The 24,342-nt window shown below is 38.6% G+C and overlaps 1 protein-coding gene across 1 annotated transcript in view; it reads right to left on the bottom strand.

The window, feature by feature from the left end:
* The window catches only part of Corin (corin, serine peptidase), a 283,207-nt gene that overhangs the window by 227,355 nt on the left and 31,510 nt on the right, over nucleotides 1-24,342 (bottom strand). The window contains 3 exon segments of the mRNA XM_047567531.1: nucleotides 1,905-2,018; nucleotides 2,021-2,104; nucleotides 17,627-17,771. Of these exon segments, the coding sequence (XP_047423487.1) occupies nucleotides 1,905-2,018; nucleotides 2,021-2,104; nucleotides 17,627-17,771 (343 nt within the window).

Genomic DNA, 24,342 nt, shown 5'->3' with positions numbered 1-24,342 from the left:
GGATGTGTCAACTTAATTCTATACCTTAAAAAATGTTATATGATATTATCTGTCTTGTGAATCTCACCAGTAATAAAGATCACAAAGAAAATATTCAAACACATCTTGAAAACCGTCAAAAGTTATATATATAATCACAGCCTGGCACTATTTCTGAAATGTATTAAATGTTCTTAAATTCCTTGCAGTAAGTACTTTTAGTTAATATAGACAATACACTGAGAGTTTACATGGACAGGCAGTAAAACTCAATGCTGCCAAGTGCATTAACAACATAGAATGATGCATATTCAAATGTTTCAGCCTTTCTCTCTCCATTTAATTGTTCCAATTTCACCTGGATTTCCTCTACACGTCAAATTATGCTCCTATTCTCAAGCAATGTTCTAGCCATAGGAAGAGAAAATGAGTCAAACAGACTTCTATCTAACTTCCAGACTGAGTAACAACTGCCATATGTTCTTTACTCTGCAGGGAATGTGCAGAGTAAATAAGGTTTGTCAACCTTATTTGAGTTTTCAAACTACAGACAAATCCACTTAGTAAAAGAAAATAGCAACTGCTGTAATTGCGGCCACACTAACTAGACTGTTTTTATTTAAATTACTTCAGCACTTCTGGTAGAAAACACTGTCCTTAAGAATAATGAAGTGCCTAAGACATGAACAAAATATAAACTCTCAAAATTAAACTCATGAGAAAAATAAATTTCACTTGGCATAATGCTGGTTTGCAATATACTGAATGAACATGTCTCCATATGAATCACTGGTGAACAATAAGCATAAGAAATACTTATATGTATAGGTGCTCTGTAAAACAGTGGAATTCAAACAGTCTGGTTTGTTGTTGTTGTTTTTGTGTGAGCTGGAGAAATAGAATAATTCTGCTTTTCCTCAAACATTGGCACACATGGACTGTGATAGCAAAAAGACAAGTTAATCCTTTTATTCCTGATTCAGAGTAAAAATAAATACTCTGTCCCAGACTTAAATTGTGATATCCCTCTGTGGATATTTATGAAAGAGAGAGGAAAGAAAATGATCATGAATGAGCAGACTGGTGTACTTTCCAATCACATAACCTTGTTTTAGAAAGTAAAAAAAAAAAAAAAAAAGAGGCACACCAACTGTGGAAAAGGTCCTATTATTTTTATCAACTCTGACTGAATCAGAACTGAAGCTTTTTAGCACTTTCCACACAAATCCACTCCCTTCAAGTATTCTAGAAATTGAAACACTGACTTTACTAAAGACCTGAGGTCTAGTCAGGAATAGAGTCACATTCCAGAGTAAGAGTTCTGTACCATCTCGCTGGCCTGGGTCCACACTGTCTTTTCTCTCTTTCAAATAGCTAACAAATCCCTCCCTCTGTCCTCAAGCACATGCTATTTTTGCAAGGTGTGATTGTCAGTCACCATTATGTAAAATAAATTTAACAGTCAATAAAAGAGGAAGGAGAAAGGGGAAGCAAGATAAAAAGAACACATGGACACCTCAAAAACAAGTGGGGAAACAGCTCCCACTGAGCCATGGAATGGGGATCCCTCAGCAAGGAACCAACAACAAAATAAGTTGCTTATTTACTAACCTAATCATCTCAAAGTAAGTAACTTTAAAATAGAAGCTCCCACTTTTAGATTGGGACAAGTCACATAAATTTATCTCAGAAATTCTGAATGGCATTAATACATTTTTGATTCCTACTCAGTCTATATGCACAGCTGAGCTGCTAGCAGGCATTTCATGGTTAAGAACAGGGGACTGAGGAGACTTACAAGATGAATGGAATTTCACCTGTGAGACCAATGCATAAACAAATTCAGAGAATCCACTGCCACAAAAACTACCTGAGGGTTTCACAAACATTAAAGGTCACTTAACATTCAACACCTTCCGACTTACTTGCATTCCTGTGAATTTGATCCCCAGGAAGAGAAGCATCTGTAGTCCACACTGGAATGTGTTGGTTGGGATGTACAGTAGGTACCATTGTGCTCTCATTATAAATTGTATTATAAGAATGACATCAGGCACTTGGACTTCACCATCAGTAACCATAGGTTCACTTCCATTTGATTTAACATAGGTCTTTTTTAGTGTTCCTGCAGGGGAGAAAAGATATTTAAAAGCACTACTAGAAGTATTTATTCTAAAATAGTCAAAGCCATGCAATTCACAATAGCCATTATGGAATCATCCCAGGTACCCATCAACTGATGAGTGAATAAAGAAAAAGTGATACACATACACAATGTAGTTTCTACTCAGCCATAAAGAAGAATGGAATTATAGCATTTGCTGACCAGTGGATGAAAACTAGAGAATATCATGCTAAGTGAAATAAGTTAGACTATCAAAGTCAAGGGTCAAATGTTTTCTCTCAAAAATGGAAGCTAGAGAGAAAAAAAAATTTTTTTTTAAAGCACTCTCACAAAGAGAGAAGGGAGAACAGTAAAGGAAGGAGATCCTGGAAGAAGGAAGAAGGGAGGGAAAGGGGAAGTACTAGGAAATGAAACTGACCACATTATGTTATGGGCATGTATAAATATATCATAATGATATTCCACTTTTATGTAGAATTCTAATGTATCAATTTAAACAAATAAACAAGAGGAAGAACAGTAGAGTATAGGAGGGAGACCAGGGGAGAGAGGAGGGGAGGGAAAGGGGAAGTACTGGGGAAAGCAATGGAATAAGTTAGTTATATGCATATACTCATATATCATCATGAACCTCACTATTAGGTTTAATTATGATGCACTAATAAAAACATAATTAAAAAAGAAAATACTAGAGCTACCTTCCCATGTATCCTCTACCCAAGCAAATACAAAGAGCAAGATGGTGGCCTCTGCAACTTCCTTCTGCCTTCATGAGGACCACCAGTAGAGGTTCTATTCCATGTCAAGTCACACTATCCTGTATGGAAACTATGGTTTTATTGAGAACTTCAGGTTTAGAGACAGTCTCCCATCTAGGTTTACCTGGTGCCCAAGAATTTAGGGCAATTCTCCCTCATCTGGAATGCACCACAGATGAAACATGGTAACTCAAAGTGCTTCCTTCCTGCTTTCTCAGGTTCTCAATCCCACCAATGACTGTATGCTACTGTGACCCAGGACACACACTCGCCTGTGTCCATACTGCTTCTGCCACCAAAGGACCAACAATGGCTGCTTGTTTTCAGCCTTATAGTTCCTCATAGTTTGCATTAAATTTCAGGGAGCTATCCTTAAAATAAAAGTGAAAAAAATCGGACTTGGATATTTGCCAAGACATATACCATGGAAAAACAAGGGGAAAAAAACTCTCATGATGGCACAAGTAAAGGAGAAAGTAAATCATTTTCATTTTTGACCAGAAGATATAAAATATAATGATCTGAAATAAAAAATACTCATTAAACTAAGATTAGCAACTGGTCACTTTCTCAAAGTATCCACCTATGAATCAACAAAATAAACACCCACACCTAAGATTATTGAGAATTACTTAGCTTTGTCTTTAGGAAGAAATGTTTCAAAACTTTGAAGGAGCTCAAGTATTTTTAACTCAGTCAAAATAGACAGCAGATTATATTTCTATAATATAGCACTGTAGCTGAGCATATCAACAAAAATAAATGAATGTGATATTCACCCATTCATAAATATCCAAGGGAGATTATTTTTTCCCCTAAAAACAGTCGCAGTGAATGCTTTAATTGGCTCTCACTTTTCTAAGTAGTCCCATGGACCATTAAAAGCAAAAGAAATATAAATAAAATATTAATATCTGTCTATGGAAAAAATTTCTCTACATGTGCTTGACCCTTGGAAAACATTAACTCCAAATCAAAATAGAAAAGCAGCTGTTTTCTAGCTAACTATGGTCAACAATTTCATCTGCCAAAGGATTCTAAATAAAACACTGGGCACAAAAGCTAAGTCCTGACCATGTGATGCAGGTGACACTCTTCAAACTCCATTATTGTGAGTAAAAGCTAATGGAGAGGGTAATATGAAGAAATCACTTGATTTTGATTTTTTCAAATGACTTAGAACTTATCTTAGATCAAATAAATGCATGTGATAGACTTGGTTACTAAATAAAGTATATTTCATTCACTCAGAAAAATTTACTAATCAATTCCATACAATTTCATTTTCTTCCATTTTTCATTTGCTCTCTTCCTTACTTATTTTAGCATAAAGAGACTTCTTACATAATGTGACATTTCTGCTAAGATGGCTCTCATGAAAACATAAAGCAATCACAATGACTTATGCTAAACCTGAGTAGGCATCCAACTCTGTCTCTGTACTTTTAACAAATGCCCGTTCCTCATGTTTATACCCTGCGTAATTCTAAGATGAGTTCCTTATCATATGAAATATTTCAACAGCTGTTCTTGTAATAATTGGCCTGATGAGTAATCTTCCCTTCATTTTTTTAACCTAACCACAGTGGTGAAAGTGTTAATAACATTTGTTTACCTTAAGTTCTTTCAAACACTGAATTTTTTAGAAAACACTGACTTGCCTAACAACTTTTTTAAAAAGAAAAGGTAGTTTCCTTGCTCATAAACTCTATGTATCAAAGCATTTTGGCAGGATTGATGAAAAGATAATATATGACAGTTGCCATAGCTAATGTTCTTAAAATGTATTTGGGAGGGAAACAGGAAAAATACGAACCTAAGGGACATGTCTTCAACAGCCTGAACTCAATTAAAAATAAAAACCTGAACTCCCTGAGAAACTTGTTTTTAAGCATCTCCGGACACTGACCAACTCCTAACATAATTGATCATCTATTATGCATTTTTAAAAAACACAGAAATTAAAATTAAATAAAACTAAACACTATCAACCTGCATCCATGATAAGCTATGTAAAAATGGTGAGATCTATTATCCCAGAATAAAGAGTTCATTCATTCCACATCCTTTTCTACATTCCTATTTTTATGGCACTGTGGTTAAGAGTGCCAGTTCTGTCACCTGATCACCTAGATTTAAATTCCATCTCTACCATATACTAATCCTGAAACTTTAGGCAAACTCTCAACTGCCATGAAATAAAATAAGTAAATAAATAAATAAACAAACAAACAAATAAATAAATTTCCCTCCTGGGGCTAGCTCTATCTATATATCTATATCTATGTACAACTATAAAATATATATGTATTCAATACACTACATAAACACCTGGGCACATAGTAATTTCTTAATAACTGTGAGTCATTACTACATAAAGATAGTAATACTAGTAAAATTGTCTTCCTTAGGGCTGCTAAAGTACTCTTAAATAAATACTAATATCCTTTTATTATAAGTGCATCCCTATATCACAAAATGGCTAATTTTCAAAAGTGAATCATTTAACCCACTTTTAGAGTAAAATAACTATGTCTCTTTTATGCCAAGTTATTAGTAGAAGGCCAATTGTATCAATATTATATGGCTCAAGAGTGTTTCAGCGCTAACAAAAACAATTTAAAGTCAAATAGCTAAACTATAACAAACCCTTACAATGAATATTGGGCACTACAGTAGGCAGAAATATGTTTCCCCAGAAATGTCCACGTCCTAATTCCCAGGACCCATGAATATGCTATTTTATATAGCTTACATGGCAAAAGGAATATTGTAGATGCAATTAAATTAAGGTTCTTGAGATGGGGAAATTATCCTGGATTATTGATCTAAGCCCAAAGTAATCACAAGGGTCTGTATAAGCAGAAGAGGGAGAAGGGGGAGTATGTATCAGACTCATGAAGTGTGAGAAAGACTCAATGGAACATTGTTTTGAAGATGAAAAGTAACAAACCAAGGAATGCAGGAAACCTCTAGAAACTAGAACAAGCAAGGAAATGGACTGTTCCCTAAAACCTCTAAAAGGAACACATTAATATTCACCCAGTGAAATCCCTTTTAGACTTTAACCTTAAAAACTATAAGATGATAAATCTGTATTTTAAACTACCAAGTTTGTGGTAATCTGTTACAGCAGCAAAAAGGTAACTTATACAGGCTGCCAAGCACCTTCTCTATAGGGCATCAACTGCATTGACCTTCCAATCATCCTATGAAACAGTTAATATAATTAATGCCTCTTCACAGAGTTATAGAGAGAAAGCATCTGAAAGTTATGAAGGGTAATTAACTTGCTCAAGAACTGAGTTGGAACATAACACATAAATATACACTGAAACACACTTCTTACTCTGGAACAAAGGATACAGTTTTTTAAAAAATCAACTACTATATGCTGGAAGAATTTATCTTCCTATGATATGGTTTTAAAATTAGTTCCTTATATTTGTATCTTAGCCATGTGTCCCACATTTACTTTGCATTGTCTATGTGCCAGGAACTGCATACTTGCTCTCTGTTGAGAATGCAAAATTCAGTAAAAGATGCTAACTATCAAGATGTGTGTACATTAGTTGAGAGAGGAAGGCATGTCATCTAAAAAACACAAGCCATGCTGTGGATGCTTTGAGAATGATATATGACAATCTGGTAGTAAAAAGTACAGAAGTAGTCATCATTCCATTTGAGGAGTTTGGGAAAGCTTTCTTAAGGGACATTATCCTTGCTATGAATCTTGTAAAATGATTACACACTTTCAAGGTTTGAGCAAAGTATTTGTGGGGAAAAGGAGGGAGAAAAAATAGGGAGTGGAACATTTTTTAGATAGAACAAAGGGCAAAAGATATATAAAATCCTATCGGCAAATAATTAAACATGGCTATCCCATAGGGATAGAGAAAAAGCTGGAGAGGTAGTAGAAGCTAGATCTGAAAGATGGGTCTGTTAAAGGTTTGGTATTTATCTTGCACAAAGCACTTTTGAGAAGTCTTAAGTGGGGTAAAGCATTATTAGATCTCTGTGGCAGTTGGGTAAGGATTGAAGGGGTCAAGTTCAAAAGACAGAAGCCTGCTGTACTAGTCCCAGTGAGAAAAGAGAAGGGCCTTGCACCAGGAAAAGGCAGTGAGGGCAAAGAGCATTGGGAGAGATCTTTCAGATGCAAAAAACATAGGGACATGAGGGGAAGAATCAAAAGACCTTTCAGGATTTCTGGTTTGAATGGGTAAAACAAGGTACTCCCATCTGTGATAAATGTTGTACATCAGTAGCGTAGAACTAATTAGTAGACATTTCAATTTTCTCCCCTTCTTGTTGAGCACAAGCTGGGTTTGTACTCTGGCCTCTTGGTTGGGGCCTTGCAACAGATTCAAGATCATAAGCAAAACTTGTTACTTTTAGACAGAGGCATTAATCCCTGATGCAAGACCCTTCGGAGCTTATTTGGCACAATAGCTGCAAAGGTTCAGGGTGGGGGCTGATCCATCAATTTGGTCCCTGAAGGACGTAAAGCAGCACATACCCCTGCCACTTTGCAAAGGATCTGTAGCACAAGTGAGAAATTAACATTTACTCCTTTTAAACCACTGGTTTTCTGTTATTATTATACAGCAGGGCCTGTATAATCCTGATACAATAGACCATAGGGAATGAAAAACTAGATCTGTAAATGCTCACTTTTGTTCTTAATGTTATATATTCATTGATTATAAATGCCTATGAAACATTTAAGGGGACAGAAGTCTAAATATGGAGCAATCTAAAGATTTCCTCCAGAATGCCTCATTAGACTCCCCCATAAAGCTGCCTGCCCCCAGTGTGCTCCTGAAACACACACTGTTCATATGGTAGCACATAGACACCGGGTAGAAATATGTTTTATGCATGTCTGTGTTTCAAGCACACAGCAGACTGCCTGGCACAGGGCAGGAATCAATAAGTATTTGTTGAATTTATGAATGATGAATGAAGTGATGGGAATAGATGGCATTGCCAAGAGCAGAATGGGTATTAAGAGAGGAAAGAGCTTAGGACAGACACCCTGACATTGTTAAGGGTGGGCAAAGAAAGATGAACTTTAGGAAACCAAGAACAAGCAGCCAGAGAGATAGAACACCAAAAGGGAGGAAATGAAGGCAAAGTTTAAGAGCAATTTAAAAAGCAAGGAGTGATCAACATGGAGCAAGCTAGTTGGATAGCACACCTGGAGAGAAGGAAGCATCGCTGGTGCCAAGCGACAAAGAACATGCTCATCTAAAATGGACGTCAACAGAGAGAAAGCATAGCTTCTTCATGTCAGCCTTGTTCAAATACATATTGGTTTCAAATGTAGTATACTGGACAAAAAGTCATGGGTAGCTTTGGTGAGAAGGTTTAGTGGTATAAAAAAACAAAGGGAGTATGATGAGATTGCAGTGGGAGGAGGATAGAGTCCGCTTAGGAATCTGGTAGGGATCTCACTGACCACAGTTCATCGGGTCTGGAGTGGGGCCTGAGAGTCTGGATTCTGCATCTCACGCAATCTCCCAGGTAATGCTGATGCTGCTGGTCCACGGACCATGCTTTGTAGACAAAGCTTTAGATAAGTATTTCAGAAGACCTGAAACACAATATGTAACTGCAGCTCAGGAGTTTAATAAGAAATACTCTCCTATGTTGATGAATCTGCACCAAAAAGCCAGAGTAATTAGAAGAATTTAAAAGTTGAATAAGTACATGGAATAAAAGGTCATGAAAGATCACAGAGTATCATATATTCTGGTGTGAGTAAGTAAGGACCTGAAAGGTTTTCAATTTTAAAATGATATCCAAAATAAAACGTAACAAGTTAAGAAGTTAAGATTTCTATAATTTCAAATTCTTGTAAAACCATAAGCTGTTAAGGAATCTACTAAGAGAAAAACTATTTAGGTTCAATGATCTCCAGATTATCTAACATTTTGGGGGATGAAAATAGTTTTTTAAGAGGAATCTTTCTGTTGAGTTCAAGAAAAAAATGGACTCTTTATCATATTTTTCATACTCTCTACACCACTAAAATATTTCTTCATTTCATGACAAAAATTCAAAATTAATAAGCCACACATGGATCTTTTATAGTAGTAAGAAAACTAGAAAGGCAACCTTATTCCATTCTTCTTAAGCTCATGGAAAGAACAAAGAAAATTTATCTTAGATGTGAATAAGTGATGAGACTTTGAAACCAAGTCTTCAACAGAAAGAAAGGGGAGGGGAGGAAAAGGAACATTCTAATGAAACTTTTGGAACACAGCCTTGGTGAAATTGAACTGAGATGAATAAGATTTTCTTTTGAAAAACGTCAATTCAGATCATATCCCATATATTTGTAGGAATTCCTGCCACATACTTCACCCACTTAGTTTATTCTCCACGCAGTTGCCAAAGACACCTTTTAAAAGTCCCAACCAATCAGGCATGGTGGCACATGCCTATGATCCCAGTGGCTCAGGAGACTGAAGCAGGAGGATCACAAGTTCAAAGCCAACCTCAGCAACTTAGCAAGGCCCTATCTCAAAATAAAAAATGGTTGGGGATGTGACTCAGTGGTTAAGCACCCCCGGGTTCAGTCCCTGGTATCTAAAAACACCAAAAAAGCCCAACCATGAATCATTGCCAAGGTCAACATCAAAAGCCTTTTATTCTGTTTTCTTCTAGGAATTTTATGGTTTCAGGTGCTGGTTCTTGTCCTCAATTCAGTTTGACCTGATTTTTGTATATAATGTATGATAAGAATTCAGTTTTATTCTTTTGCATGTACATAGCCAGTTTTCACAACACCATCTTTTTGAGAGATTAACCAACTCCATTGTATATTCTTGGCACTCTGAAATTCCCTGTTGAAGTTCAAGTGACAGTAGATATGAAGGGGGCTTATTTATGAGCCCTCTATTCTGTTCCATTAATCTGTCTTTCTGTTATTAATGCCAGTGCTATTGTGTCTTGATTACTGTACCTTTGTAATATATTTTGAAATTAGGAAGCAGAATACCTCCAGCTTTGTTCTTCTTGCTCAAAACTACTTTGCCTATGTGTGGTCTGTTGTGTGTGGTTCCTTATGAATTTTAGGATTGGTTTTTCTATTACTGTGAAGCATGCCACTGGTATTTGACTAGGTATTGCATCTTTTAATTTGTCAATCACTTTGGGTAGTATTGACATTTTGACAGCATTAATTATTCCAATAAAAAAAAAACCCATAGAACGTCTTTTCATTTATTTGCTTCTGTTTTAATATCTTTCATCAGTGTTTCATAGTTTCCAGTGTACAAGTCTTTTACCCACTTGGTTAAGTTTATTCCTAATAATATTGACAATAGTTTTTTAGATACGACCCCCAAAACACAGACAACAAAAGCAAAAATAAATGAGTGGGAGTATATCAAACTAGAACATTTATGCACACCAACAGAAACAACAACCAAAATAGAAAAGCTAAAAGATAATATTCCTAAGCCACTGTATATTCCTAAAAAAGCTAAGAGAAAAGCTAAGAGATAATATTCCTAAGCCTAAGTATGATATGCAGTTACTGCCCCAAATATATGAGGAACTTCAAACTCAATAGCAATCAAACAACCCAATTTTTAAAAAATAAATAAAAAATAGACATTTTTCCAAATAAGACATAAAAATGATCACGAAGTACATAAAAAGATACTCAACATCTCTAATTATCAGAGAAACACAAGTCAAAATCATGATAAAACATCACACCTGTTAGAATGACTATTATATAAAAAAAGGATTACAAATGTTGGTGAGAATGAAGAAAAATGAATCTTGTATACTATTGATGGGGGTGTAAATTGGTATGGTCACTATGGAAAACAGGATAGTTTTTCAAAAAATTAAAAGTAGGATTAGCATATGATCCATCAATTACACATTCAGGTATATAATCAAAGAAACTGAAATCAGGGTCTCATGTCTCATGTCTATAGGCATGCATTTGTCACAGTTTTACTGACAACAGCCTAGACATAGAACATAATGTCCACCAACATATGAATGGATTTTAAAAATGTGGTAAACACACACAATGGAATATCATTCAGTCTTAAAAAAAAAAAAGACAAAAACTCTGACATTCGTGACAACATTGAGGAAACTTGATGACATTATTTCACTTATGAAATAAGCCAGACCACAGAACAAACACTACACAATACCACATATGAAGAATCTAAAACAGTCAGTCATTGAAGCAGAGACCAGAATGGAGTTTTCCAGGGACTGAGGAGAGAGTGACTGGGGAGTTTTTATTGGCCAAAGAGTATGAAATTCCAGCTACGCAGGATTAGTGAGTCCCAGGGGACTGCTGATAGCCGAGTGCCTACAGTTAGCAACATCGTGTCGTGTTGTCTACTTGAAAATCAGCTAAGAGGTTAGGTCTTATGCTAAGTGTTCATATATCACAAGAAATTAATAAATTAATAAATAAAGAGTATGGGAGAAAACTTGTACGTGATGAGTACGTTCATGGCATGGATTATGGTGAAGTTTTCACAGATGAATACTTATCTCTAGAGATAAAACTGCTTGATTAAATAGTTTTTGTATGTTAATCATACCTCAAGAATTTTATAATAAATCAATAAACAAATAAATAAATCCCCCAACCACGCCCTTACTCCAACATCCTCCTTGTGAATTTCATGCCTAAAGGGCCACTTCCCACTACAGAATGACGTTGGACAGATTATATTGTTATATTGTGCGCATGTACTAATATGTAACAACAAATCCCACCATTATGTGTAACTATAATGTCCTAATAAAATAAACCAAAAAAATGAATTAAAAAAATAAAGTGTCATTTCCTCCAGGAGCCTTCCCTCACTCAGCCCTGGTTCAGTCCTCAGCCATAAGCTCTCTTAGCGCGTTGCCTCTTCCCACATAGCAGTGTAATCAGGCTTGATGCCTTCCTCCCTTGGGGAACAGTGTAGTCCCTGCAGTCAAGCTTTATTGAATGCTGTGTCCAATGCCCAAGCCCACTGTGTTGCACAGAAGAGGCACTCAATAAAAGTTCATTAAAGGAATGAGCAGCATCAACTAATAGTTACCACTTTATTTTTTTTAAATGTTTCTCTTTATATCAAAATGATTTGACATTAAATGTCACATGATAATAAATATGTATGCATTTTACCATTTATTTATAGGCTATATTTATTCACAATACATTATTGTGTTATAATATATATTTTATATTCAACACATAAAATTCAGGGTATGCACCAGTTCCGTCTCTGATAAAACTCTCCATGGCATAAGCTGACGTGTATAGTCAGATGACAGGAATTCAAACTGCTTCAGGCTTAGCTCTTATAAGAAATAATTGGTCTCTGAAAGTCAGTCTCAGGTCTAAACATAAATCATGTGAAACTTGCTATCACATTGCAAATCCAAAAGTCAGTCAGTTTTATTTCTTCCTAGCTACTTTACAGCAATTCAAATATACTGACTGTGGGGTTAGTGGTTATGGATTACATGGTGAATACAACAATGAATCATAGCACAAAATTTTAATTTTTATAGATAGAGTTAAAATGAGTCAGACGTATATTAATCAATTGTTATTTGACTATAATAAAACTATTAAAAGAATTATCTAAAAATAATTATTCATAGGCAGATAAAAACAAATTCTTTACCTTCAGAATGAACATCATAATTGATAAATATATTCTCACAAATATTTCATTCGACTTTCTCAAGAATTTTGTGAAATAAGAAAGATTTCCCAACTCAAAGAGAAGGTGAAGTCTCTTACCTGAAGTCACATGAAGTCACGTCAGTAAATGAAGAAGAGCATAAACCTACACCTTCTAATGCCAAGCCATACATTCCTTCTGTGTCATCTGTCCCATCAGCATTACACAGTCACCAAGAAAATAAGACCCTACGTATAGTGAACTTTCTTTTTCTACTTCCCTTTCAACTCCTTTCAAAAACCTGAATTTCTTATTTTAGAGGTCAAATCTTTGGAATCATACAGACAACTCAAATTTCTGTCCAGTTTAGTAATATGAAACTAAACCAAGCTTTTGTAGTTCTAGTTTAGGGGTTGTGGTCAGAAACAATGTGCTGCTTCTGTCTTCTAGACCCTGCTGCAATATTAATTATTCAAAATTCTCAACTCTCATCTTGAGAAATCTTTACCATCTTGATTTTATGCCTGGGACAAGCCAAAACAGATGAATTGAAGATACAAAGTCCATCTGTTTGTAAGGCTCCTGTCATCTTTTCCTAATCAATATTCCTCTCATCATTATCTCTTTGCCTTTTTGAAGCAGGCACTCCTGCTGTTTGTACACAACTGGCATCTCGGAATCCCTTAGCATCCCTCATGTGCCCAGCAATAACTATGAAGCTTTGACAAAGCAGAGAGTTATAAACTCAAACCAAACAGAATACTTTTTTAAAGTAAGAAGAATTTAATGAGGTTTTTTAAAACATAAATATAAAATGTCATATTGTTCAATATAACAATAAACATCTTGGTTATAAAATAGGAAATGTTTCTTTGGAGAGAGATTACTGCAATATGGCTATATCAAATCTTTTGGTACAGAATTTATAAAAAGAATGCCTTAAAGATGCATCCTACTTTCTAAACTTTACCTAAGTATAGACGAAATAACCTTTAGGAATGGTTACAAATTAGTAGTCTCTTTAATCCCAGACATAAGCAATATGAAATTCCATTCTGCATATATATTCCAGAAAAATGAAAATGTATGTCCACACAGAAACTACATGAATATTCATAGCAGGATAATGGATAACTCATAAAAGGCAGAAAATGAAAATAACCCAGATGTACATCAATTGAGGAATGGATAAAAAAATAAAAGGCATTACATCCATACAATGGAATATTATTCCGCCATCAAAAGAAATGGAGTATTGATACACACTTCAACTTACATGAACCTTAAAAACATTACATGAAGTAAACGAAACCAGTCACAAAAAGACCGTATATGGTCATAGGAAACATCTAGAAAAGAAAATCTACAGAGACAGAAAAGAGGTTAGTGACTGTTAATGCTCGGATCAGGAGGTAAGGAAAGTGGAGTTTCTTTAAAAGGTGATGAAAATGTTCTACATTGGACTGTGAATATACTAGAAACCACTGAACTGTATACTTCAAATGGTTGAATTGTGTAAAATGTAAATAATATTTTAAAAGATTATAATTTTAAAAATTTAGCAAGTAAAAACAACCCACCTAAACCACTGGTTTAGTAGCATGCCTCCTCTGCCCTCTGTTCAGAAACTTCTAGACACTAAAGCACGTAAAAATGTCCTAAAGTTTTTTAGCATGAGACATGAGAATGAAAGAAAATATTCTTCAAAGTGTGTGAGTGACTGAATGTAGTATTGTGAAAATCCAATATTTAAAAAGGACAGTGGTATGTCTGAGGAAACTCCTACCAGATACATCTTCCCAGAGATTACAAACGTGCCATTAGCCTGAGAGCAGACACTTGGCACCACAGATGGAGAGGCCACAGACGCTTGCTAGACAACCTGTAGGCTTCCTGGGCTGAGGCACATTTTCTGTCCTCCTACTTAGTCACCTAATTGGCTTCTATGAAAACCACCACTCCCAGGTTCCCTTCTTCCCTGACCATTCTTCCTTTATCTCTTGCTCTCTCCTCTCTTTGTTTACCCGTGAAGTACTGGCATTCTCCAGAGCTTTGCCCTCAGCTTTTAACCAATGGCTTTTCTCTCCACAGTTCAGACTCTTGCAGCTTCCACTACCACTGAGACTCCCACATTCTTCACTGCAGCCGGGGGTCCCATCTCAGTTTCCTTTCTGAATGCCTCTAGCTTCAGACTTCTAACAGTGGGGTGGGAACTAAATTCCAAAGTCGAGACATAAGCCAAACACGTAGTCACACTTTCTCTTTGAATTCCCTTAAGAAGGTGACATGTTGGAGCGCTTGTATCCTCCATTTCTTAGCCTAGCCTGTCCTGTTGAATTTATTCAGGATAAATGCACTTACACTATGATTTCACTGTATTTGCTTGTCCTACGATGTCTTTAAGTACCAACCAAACCTCCAGCATGTCCTCCATATACCTGTATCAAATTCCTCCACCTTTACTTCCTACACTCACAGATGGCACCAAAATCAACCTGGCTACCTGTAAGGTATAAAGCCACCCTTCTCTCCCGTTAAGGGAATTTTCCGCCTCCCAACCACTTGTCAATCTGCGCTCTGCCCGCCTCTTCCATTACAGGAATTTCCGGCCTCCCCATCACCTGTCAGTCTGAGTTCTGTCCGCCTCTTCCGTTAAAGGAATTTCCAGCTTTAGCTGCCGTCATCTTTCTGCCTCCCACGTTAAGTCCTAACATGTTATTGGTCCATCAGTCAGTCTGCAAGAATTCTCCACCATGATTGGTTCCTCCCAGCCCATCAAATTCCAATATCTGGGAGAAGCCACATGCCATCTTTCTCTTTCGCCCTTTCTTTTCTCCCTGAGCGGACTGCATAAATAAAGTCCCTTGTGTGAGATCTCGTGTCTGCGGAGCGTTTTTCTGGGAGCTATCGGGGAGCCACAACTGCCCCTAACATCTGGTGATGCATTTTTGCATTTTTAAAATTTTTCCTAACACTACCCATGCCAGAAATCTAGATGTCAACTTTGACTTTTCCCTTTGCCTCACTCCTAAACCCAAGAAATTTTTATTTCTGTTGTTTTTAGCCCACCAGATCCTTATTTCAAACTCTCATCATGCTTTACTTAGATCATAGCTAGAGACCCCAGGGGTCTCTCTGCCTTCGTTTCTTTGTATCCAATTCTACCACCTTTTGCGATGCAAATATGATCAGATTTCTCCTCTTGGAAAGTTCCTCCAATTGTTACTCAGCACCCATGGCAGTGATTTCCAAGCAGTTTTGCAGCAAATAAATACAGTCTGCCCTCCATGTCCATGGGTTTTGCATCCTCAGATTCAAACAATCATCAGTGGAAAATACTGAGGGGAAAACTGCATCTGCACTGAACACACACAAACTTTTACAAATTCTTTTAATAATATAGCATAATAACTATGTAAGTGCCTTTCACATTTTATTAGGTATTATAAGTAATCTGGAGGTGAGGAGTTGATTTACAGTATACAGGAGGAGGTACTTAGGTTATGTGAAAATATTGCACCAGCCAGGCTCCATGGCACACACCTGTAATCCCCATACCTCAGGAGACCGAAGCAGGAGGATCACAAGTTTGAGACCAGTCTCAGCAAGAGGATCACAAGTTTGAGACCAATCTCAGCAACTTAGTGAGACCGTAAGTAACTTAGTGAGACTGTTTTAAAATAAAAAATAGAAAAGGGCTGGGGATATAGCTCAGTGGAAAAGCACATTTGGATTCAATCCCCAGTACAATAAATAAATAAATAATATATATACACATATGTATATACATATATGCATGTATACATATATACATATACACATACATATAAATACACAAACACATGCACACACACATATTAACACCATTTTACACAAGGGACTTGAGCATTCATGGGTTTTGGTGTCCAAGGGAGGTCTTGGAACCACTTCTCCATGGATACCAAAGCTCAACCGTATTATTTTCATATAAATATCATATAAGATTCTAATATCTACAAATAAATAGGAGCTTTATTTCACTGACATTAATGTCTTATACATTCAATAAATGAGAAAATAAACCCATCAAAGAGAAAATAATAGGTAGTTTTTATGAAATAAAAATTCATAAACATTAGTAGTGGAATTAGATCAGCATCACTCTGCCATTTATTTCCCTATTTTATCTGATTGTATGCATTCAAATAATCCCAATTTGTATCATTAGGTAGCTACCAATGGTGATAGTTTGTTTTTTCCCAACAGTTCACCTTTCAAAGGGTATAATTCAATTAAAGAAAGCAAAATGCAAACACAAGTGATTTAACCTGTCAGCACATATAAATTGGTTGCTGGCCACTGCTTGGTTAAAACTTAGAATGTAAAATCTACAGTGTATGTTTAAGTTCTAATTTTAGAAATGAAAGTCAAAGCAAACATTGGTGCAATCTTCCTTAGAACCTTGGTTCCGTGGAACAGCAGGGCTTAACAACAGATGATCTAGATGCTAAAGCCTAAACTCCTTAGCAAGATCTGCAAGCTCCTGTGTCATTCAGACTTTGTCAATCTAGCTGCATTTCATGCTCCTGCTAAATTTTCACCCAGTTTTCATAAGTTCACCACCATCTTTCATGGGATTTTATTTTTGCACTTGCTATTTTCTCTGCCTAAGTGACCCCAGAACTATTGCTTTCTAACCTGAATTTTTATTGACTTAATTACAAATGTTACCATGTTACCTCCCTGCAAAGCCTTGTCTGCTGCCCTATCTCCAACACAGGCAGCCTCGTCTCATCCTCGTCTTCTCCTCTCAAAGGCGAGCACTGAAGAAAGAACTAACTCACAGTCCTTGAGCTTCAGGGACTCTCAAAGTGCCTGTAACCTAGCAATCACTCCTTCATTGGTTTGTACTAATTAATCCCCTAATTAGTATAAATAATAATTACCAGTAAAGTGACTACAGTGACTGAAACCGCAGATTTGCCTAAGATAATCCACAGATAATTTTTTTATTGTTTCGATACATTAGGTGATCTTAGTGCTAAGTAGAATCACTCTTATAAATCATGCTAACTTTAATTTTGACTTAATTTTTCTTTAATAATGGTATCACCCACCAATAAAGGATAGCAGGATCACCAGCAGGACAAGGAGCGCGCAGATGCACGGAATCAGGACCAGCAGCAAGAAGCGAAGGATGTTAGCTGTGGCCAGCTTCTGCGAGCAGCCATCACCCATGTCATTGTCATCAGCTCCCAAGACCTAAAGTAAAAGAGGAAAACGAAACATGGTTTTAATATCACAAATCAACTCAATGTGTGCTGTGAAATTTTAGATTATAGTTATCCATTCAGAGCAGCATTCCTAAGAGATTTTATTGAGTGTACATAAGGGTGTGAAATGAGGTTAGTCACAAAATCACACTAATATACAAATAGCTATATGTGGATAGAGCAAAAATCACCTATTTTTGAAACATTTTTTTTCAGGAGGAGATGAACACTTCCTGATTTTCCAATTTGAACTTTTTTAGGGGGGTATGATTCCAAAAGACTATGGATTACATGACAAGAACTCACCCTGACCCAGAGCCATAAGCAAACACTGTGCACAGTGATAACATATTGGTGAGTAGGTATAGAAAAGACAATAAGCAGACTAGTTCTAACCCAAATCTGTTGAAATCTGGATGAAATAAGTGTTCGGACATTAATAATTCAGCAAGGTTAACTAGTACTCACCATATATTTAGTAACAAGTTGAACTATAAGGAAGAGACTGTCCTGTGCCAGTTAAACACTAGTAACTCTGAGGGCATTCCAAGTGGTTCACACTGCCCCTAAGCCCACCCATTGGGAGAAGATGATGGGGTGTCACAGTGCTGGTTCAGATAAAGTTTTTGTCAAACATGTTAAATTGTGTTTAGTTCAATCTCTTGCCAGAAATTATGTCAGGGAATTCGTTTACTAGAAAAGACTAGTTGAAGGCAGTGACTATTTCAAAAGAAGTCTGAGATGGCTCTAAAAGTGCTTTGAGTCAGTACAAGTCACTTTTCTGGTCCCCTTAATAAAAGCATTTCTCATGATTCCACCTTGGACTTCTCACTCTGCATTTTCTCCTCTAACAGCCTGAAAGCATGAGCTATAACCTCTATGCAAATCTCTCCTGAAGGCGCTCCTGAGTCCTGAACTTCCCTTGGATTTGTATTGCACTGTTCATGTGCCTTGTGAGCAACCACAGCTCTTCTCAACATGTCCAAAACCAAAACTAATCTCTTCTATTTCCCTATCTCCAACTAGTTTCTCTCCTGACTTCTCTGTGTGTTCACAGAAACTCCACTGATCCTAAAATTTAGACTCCACACTTGTCCTTCACTGTTTTAGTCAGCTTTTTCATTGTTGTAACCACAAGACCTGACAAGAGGAGAAAGAGTTTACTTGAGGATCACAATTTCAGAGGTCTCAGTCCACAGATGGCTGACCCCTTTGCTCTGGACCTGAGTGAGACAGAGCATCCTGGCAGAAAGGTGTGGAGGAGGAAAGCAGCTCAGAACACGGCACCAGGAAACAGAGAGAGCTCCACTCACCAGTGACAAAAGATAAACCCCAAAGGCACGCCCCCAGTGACCTTCCTCCTCCAGCCACACCCTACCAGCCTACGGTTACCACCCAGTTAATCCCTAACAGGGGATTAATGCACCGATTAGGTTAAGGCTCTCATAACCCAATCATTTCACCTCTAAACCTTCTTGAATTGTCTTACACATGAGCTTTTGGGGGACACCTCATAAACAAATCTTAACAATCATCTTATTTATCCCAAACATTACCTGGTGTTCTTAGTTCTTTCTCTGGAATAAATATCTAACTTTTTAAAAAAGGAATGACCTTTGAGGCAGTCATATCACAACCAGCCCGTGAGATTCCAATATCTGGGAGAAGCCACACACCATCTTTCTCTTTTTCCCCTTCTTTTCGCCCTGAGTGGATGTGTTAGTCATCCGCATAAATAAAGTCTCTTGCATGAGACCTCGTGTCTGCGGAGCATTTTTTCTGGGAGCTATTGGCGAGCTGCAACTGAGACAAGCGAGTGAGCAGCAGTTCAGCAGGATCGCGCAGCGGCAGCTACTGCCGAGGGCCCCAAGTTGAGCTGCATTTTTCCCCTTACATCTGGTGCCGAAACCTGGGATGGGTCTTTCCGCTGACTAAACAAGCGGAACCCCATCCAAAAGCCCCAGCGCCCGCGGATAGAGGTTCACCTTCCATTTACCTGGACACCCAGTTTTCTGCATGCAACACCGGACTCCAAATTGGTGAGTTCCCCTTAGGCAGGTCCCCTAGACCACTTAAACACATCTCTGCTGATCTGAGAAGTGGCCGTTGAATATCTGGGGCTCTCAAGACTGCTGAGGTGTGGGGGTGCCTCCAACCACGACTTTCAAAGTTACGGTTGGTCCCTATAGTTGGTCTTATTTGCTGGGTGGATTCCTGATTTTATGGTGCTGAGACTCTTTCTCAGGGTTTGAGGCTCTTCTTATATTTTTTTCATCTCGCTCGAAATCCTGGCCAGGTCCTCAAACTCTCTCGGCTAATGTCCGGTAGACACTGGTACTGTGTGATGACCAGACCATTGTACTACCTTCTCATTGCCTAACACATGGTCGTGGGACGCCATTGATCACTAACTTAGGCGTTTCTCAGTCTTCACCATGGGATCTAGGACTTCCACCCTGGCAAACTTGTCCCTGAGATGTTTATTAAACAATCTCAAACACCTTCACCTGTTCCCAGAATTAGAGCTAAACTGTCCTTTAGATAGTAAATCAGAATGGTCTATTTATGACACCCTAAATTCTAGCTTTATACTAGGTATAATTATATGCATAATTATACTAGTTATAATTAAGTACATATGTGGGCGAACTGGTGAATGGAAAGAGACTTTTCCCCTTTGTGTTTTTCCTTTCTTTCGGGCTAAACCTAATCTCTGCTCTCCTCAAAAACCTGAATACGTTCTCTTGGCTTCTCCTCCCCCTTTTAATCCTTCTTTCTCTTCTGAATTTGATCCAACTGATGAATCATCTCCTCACAGGCCTCCTACTGCAGAAGCCCCTGTTCATTCCTCTCCTTTGCCTCATTCTGTTTCTCCTTCCGCTCCTCCAATCAGCCCACCAAGTCCTCCCGCCATGCGGTCTGGTGCACATGTCCTAGCTCCTTTATGGGAGGTGGCTGGCACAGAGGGAGTAATCAGAGTCCATGTCCCCTTTTCACTGTCTGATCTGTCTCAAATAGAGAAGCAGCTAGGCTCCTTCACCTCCAACCCTGCAACCTTCATTAAGGAATTTCAGTATCTTACCCAGTCTTATAACCTTACCTGGCATGACATTTACATGATCATGTCCAACACCCTAACCCCTGAGGAGCGCAGGAGAGTTTGGGAACAGGTGCACAATTATGCAGATGAGATTCATCAATCGACCCCAACCCACCCCATTGGGGCTGAAGCGGTACTGGATAGGGAGCCCCTGTGGAACTATAATACCGAGGCTGGGTGTCTACAGAGCGATAGGTTTCAAACCTGGGTCCTTGCAGGTCTATGAAAGGCTGCTATTAAACCCATTAACTATGATAAACTTCAGGAAGTAATACAGGACAGAGATGAAAACCCGTCAGCATTTCTAAGCTGCCTTACAGAGGCCATGCTCAGGTACACTAACCAGGATTCTGAAACCCCGGAGGGACGGCAGCTACTTATGACATTACTTTTCCCAAAGTTACCCTGACATAAAGGTTAAATTGAGGCAGTTGGATAGGGGGCCCCTTACCCCACAGCCACAGGCTCTAGCAGTGGCATTCAAGGTTTATAAAGGAAGAGAAGAAAAAAACCAAAAATTAAAATACCAAATGCTGGCCAAAGCCTTTCAGCCAGCTAGACCTGCCCAACTGTCACCGCTAGGGGCACCCAAGCTCCCAGAGGACCTCCAAACTCATGCCTCAAGTGCGGGCAAGAGGGCCACTGGGCACGAGACTGCCCCAACCCCCAGCAGCCCCCAAGTCCTCATCCAAGAAGCCACCAACTAGGACATTGGGCAATGGATTGCCCTGGTGCTCAGAGACATGCCAGGTCATCCTTGGCCCCTCCCTCTGGTCACTTGCTGGGATTGGCAATGGATGAATGAAGGGGCCTGGGATTTCTGCACCCGACGACCATCACGACTCAGGAGCCCCGGGTGACCCTTACGGTGGCAGGCAGGCAGACCCCTTTCCTTATAGACACTGGAGCCACCTTCTCAGTGTTGTGGGAGATTTGGGACCCACTTCCCCTGCCAAATCCTCTATTGTCAGGGTAGAGGGAAAACCATATAACCCCTTACAAACCCCTCCAATAAGCTGCCATATAGGACAAATTGACTTTACTCATTCTTTTTTAATAATTCCTTCATGTCCCATTCCCCTTCTGGGAAGGGACATCCTAACCAAATTGGGTGCCTCTATTTCCCTCTCACCCACCTTGCGTCTTAGCCAAGACTCCTCTGCTATTCCTCTCCTTATGACTCTACAGGAATATACAGCTCAAACAGAGTCCTCATATCCCCTTTCTCCCTCCCTGGTTGACCCCAAGGTCTGGGACACTCATACACCCTCTGTAGCTAAATGCTCACCTGTACCCATTCATCTAAAGGACCCAACAACCTACCCAGCCCAGACCCAATATCCCCTTCCCCAAAGGAGCCTTATAGGACTTCAACCAATCATCCAGGATTTAAGGCAGAAAGGCTTCCTGCATCCTGCCAACTCACCTTATAACACTCCCATCCTGGCTGTTAGGAAGCCTAATGGATTGTACCGTCTAGTGCAAGACCTCCGCATCATTAACTCAGCAGTGGTCCCCATCTTTCCCATTGTATCCAATCCTTACACCCTGCTTTCTTCTATCCCTTCTTCCACCACATACTTTTCAGTGCTAGATTTGAAGGATGCATTTTTTACTGTCCCACTTTACCCTGATTCACAGGATCTCTTTGCTTTTACTTGGACTGACCCTTTCACTCGAGTTTCTTCTCAGCTGACCTGGACAGTTCTCCCACAGGGTTTCCGAGACAGCCCTCATCTCTGGTCAAACGCTAACCCTTTCCAGTTCCTAATCCACAGGCTTCTTCCAACCGATACTCGGCCACTCCTGTGGGACCCCTTCATCTCAGACTGAAGATCATGAAGCACGCCACCCTTTCTCCCATTCCAGAGACTGGGAACCAGACAACTGAAACACCAGACAACCACTCCCAGCCATGAGGACTGGATTCCTGTTTGTAATTTTCCTAACCTCTGAATTTTTTTTTTCCAATAGAATGCCAGCCGAAAAAGGGAAGCCCCCTGTCTTTTTTTTATAGGAGGAGCGCTCCATGTCAACCAATCAGCTTGTATTACAGGAATATCAGGATCTTACAGAAATTGGAGACGGGCTACAGGTGTGCCCCCAGAGGAACTAAGTCCCCAACTCTTCCTGCCACAATGATATCTCTCCCCTGAATCAGCTCTATGTCCACACTCAGCAGAAAGTAATGACAGAAGACTGACCTTTATCCATGTACCCAAAAAATATTTTTTATAAAAAAAGAAATGGGGGAATGTAATGTATAAAGCCGCCTGCACCTCCCATTACAGGAATTTCCGGCCTCCCAACCACTTGTCAATCTGCACTCTGCCCACCTCTTCCGTTACAGGAATTTCCGGCTTACGCTGTCACCATTTTCCTGCTTCCCACATTACGTCCTAACATGCTATTGGTTCATCAGTCAGCTTGCAAGAATTCTCCTCTGCTATTGGTTCCTTAGACCATGAGATTCCAATATCTGGGAGAAGCCACACGCCATCTTTCTCTTTTTCCCCTTCTTTTTGCCCTGAGCAGACATGTTAATCGTCCGCATAAATAAATTCTTTTGCGTGAGACTTCATGTCTGCGGAGCATTTTTTCTGGGAGCTATTGGCAAGCTGCAACTAAGATGAGCGAGCGGCAGTTCAGCAGGATCGCGCAGCGGTGGCTACCGCCGCGGGTTCCAAGTTGAGCTGCATTTTTTCCCCTTACACCCAGTACCAAAACAGAAAAACAAAAAATGAAGTATAGCAGTAGATATAACAATGATTTCAAACCAACTATCCCTTGAAGGTTCACAGTCTTGTAAAATAGATGTGTACATAAGAAGCAAATGATAAACTCTACTATACTTCCTTTGGCTCATCTATTCATTTATATTTGATTGTTTCTTTGTGTTTTCCTATCCTTCTCTCCCCCAGACCTTGATTTTAATCTAGTTTCCACACATGAAAGAAATCATTCTACCTTTGAGTTTCTGAGTTGGGCTAATTTCACTTAACATGATATTCTCCATTTCCATCCTTTACTGGAAAAGGCAATAATTTCATTCTTTTTTATCGTCGAGTAATGTGTGTGTACACATTGTGTGTGTGTGTGTGTGTGTGTGTGTGTGTGTGTGTATCTCACAATTTCTTAACCCACTTATCTATTGATGGGCATCTAGGTTGATTCCATAATTTAAATATTGTGAATTGTGCTGCTATAAACATTGAGGTGGCAGTGTCACTGTAGTATGCCAATTTTAGATTTGGGGGCTAAATATTAAGGAGTGGGATAGCTGGGTCATATGGTGGTTCCATCCCTAGTTTTTTAAGGAATCTCCATACTGCTTTCTAGAATAGTTGTACTAGTCTGCAGTCCCATCAACAATGTATAAGTGTACCTTTCTCCCCACAATCTCAAGAGCATTTATTGTTCATATTCTTGAACACTGTCATATGACTGGACTGAGATGAAA

Source organism: Sciurus carolinensis, chromosome 10 (genome assembly GCF_902686445.1).
Source record: "Sciurus carolinensis chromosome 10, mSciCar1.2, whole genome shotgun sequence".
NCBI classification, from domain to species: Eukaryota; Metazoa; Chordata; class Mammalia; order Rodentia; family Sciuridae; genus Sciurus; species Sciurus carolinensis.
This window is presented reverse-complemented; position numbering and strand designations above follow the sequence as displayed.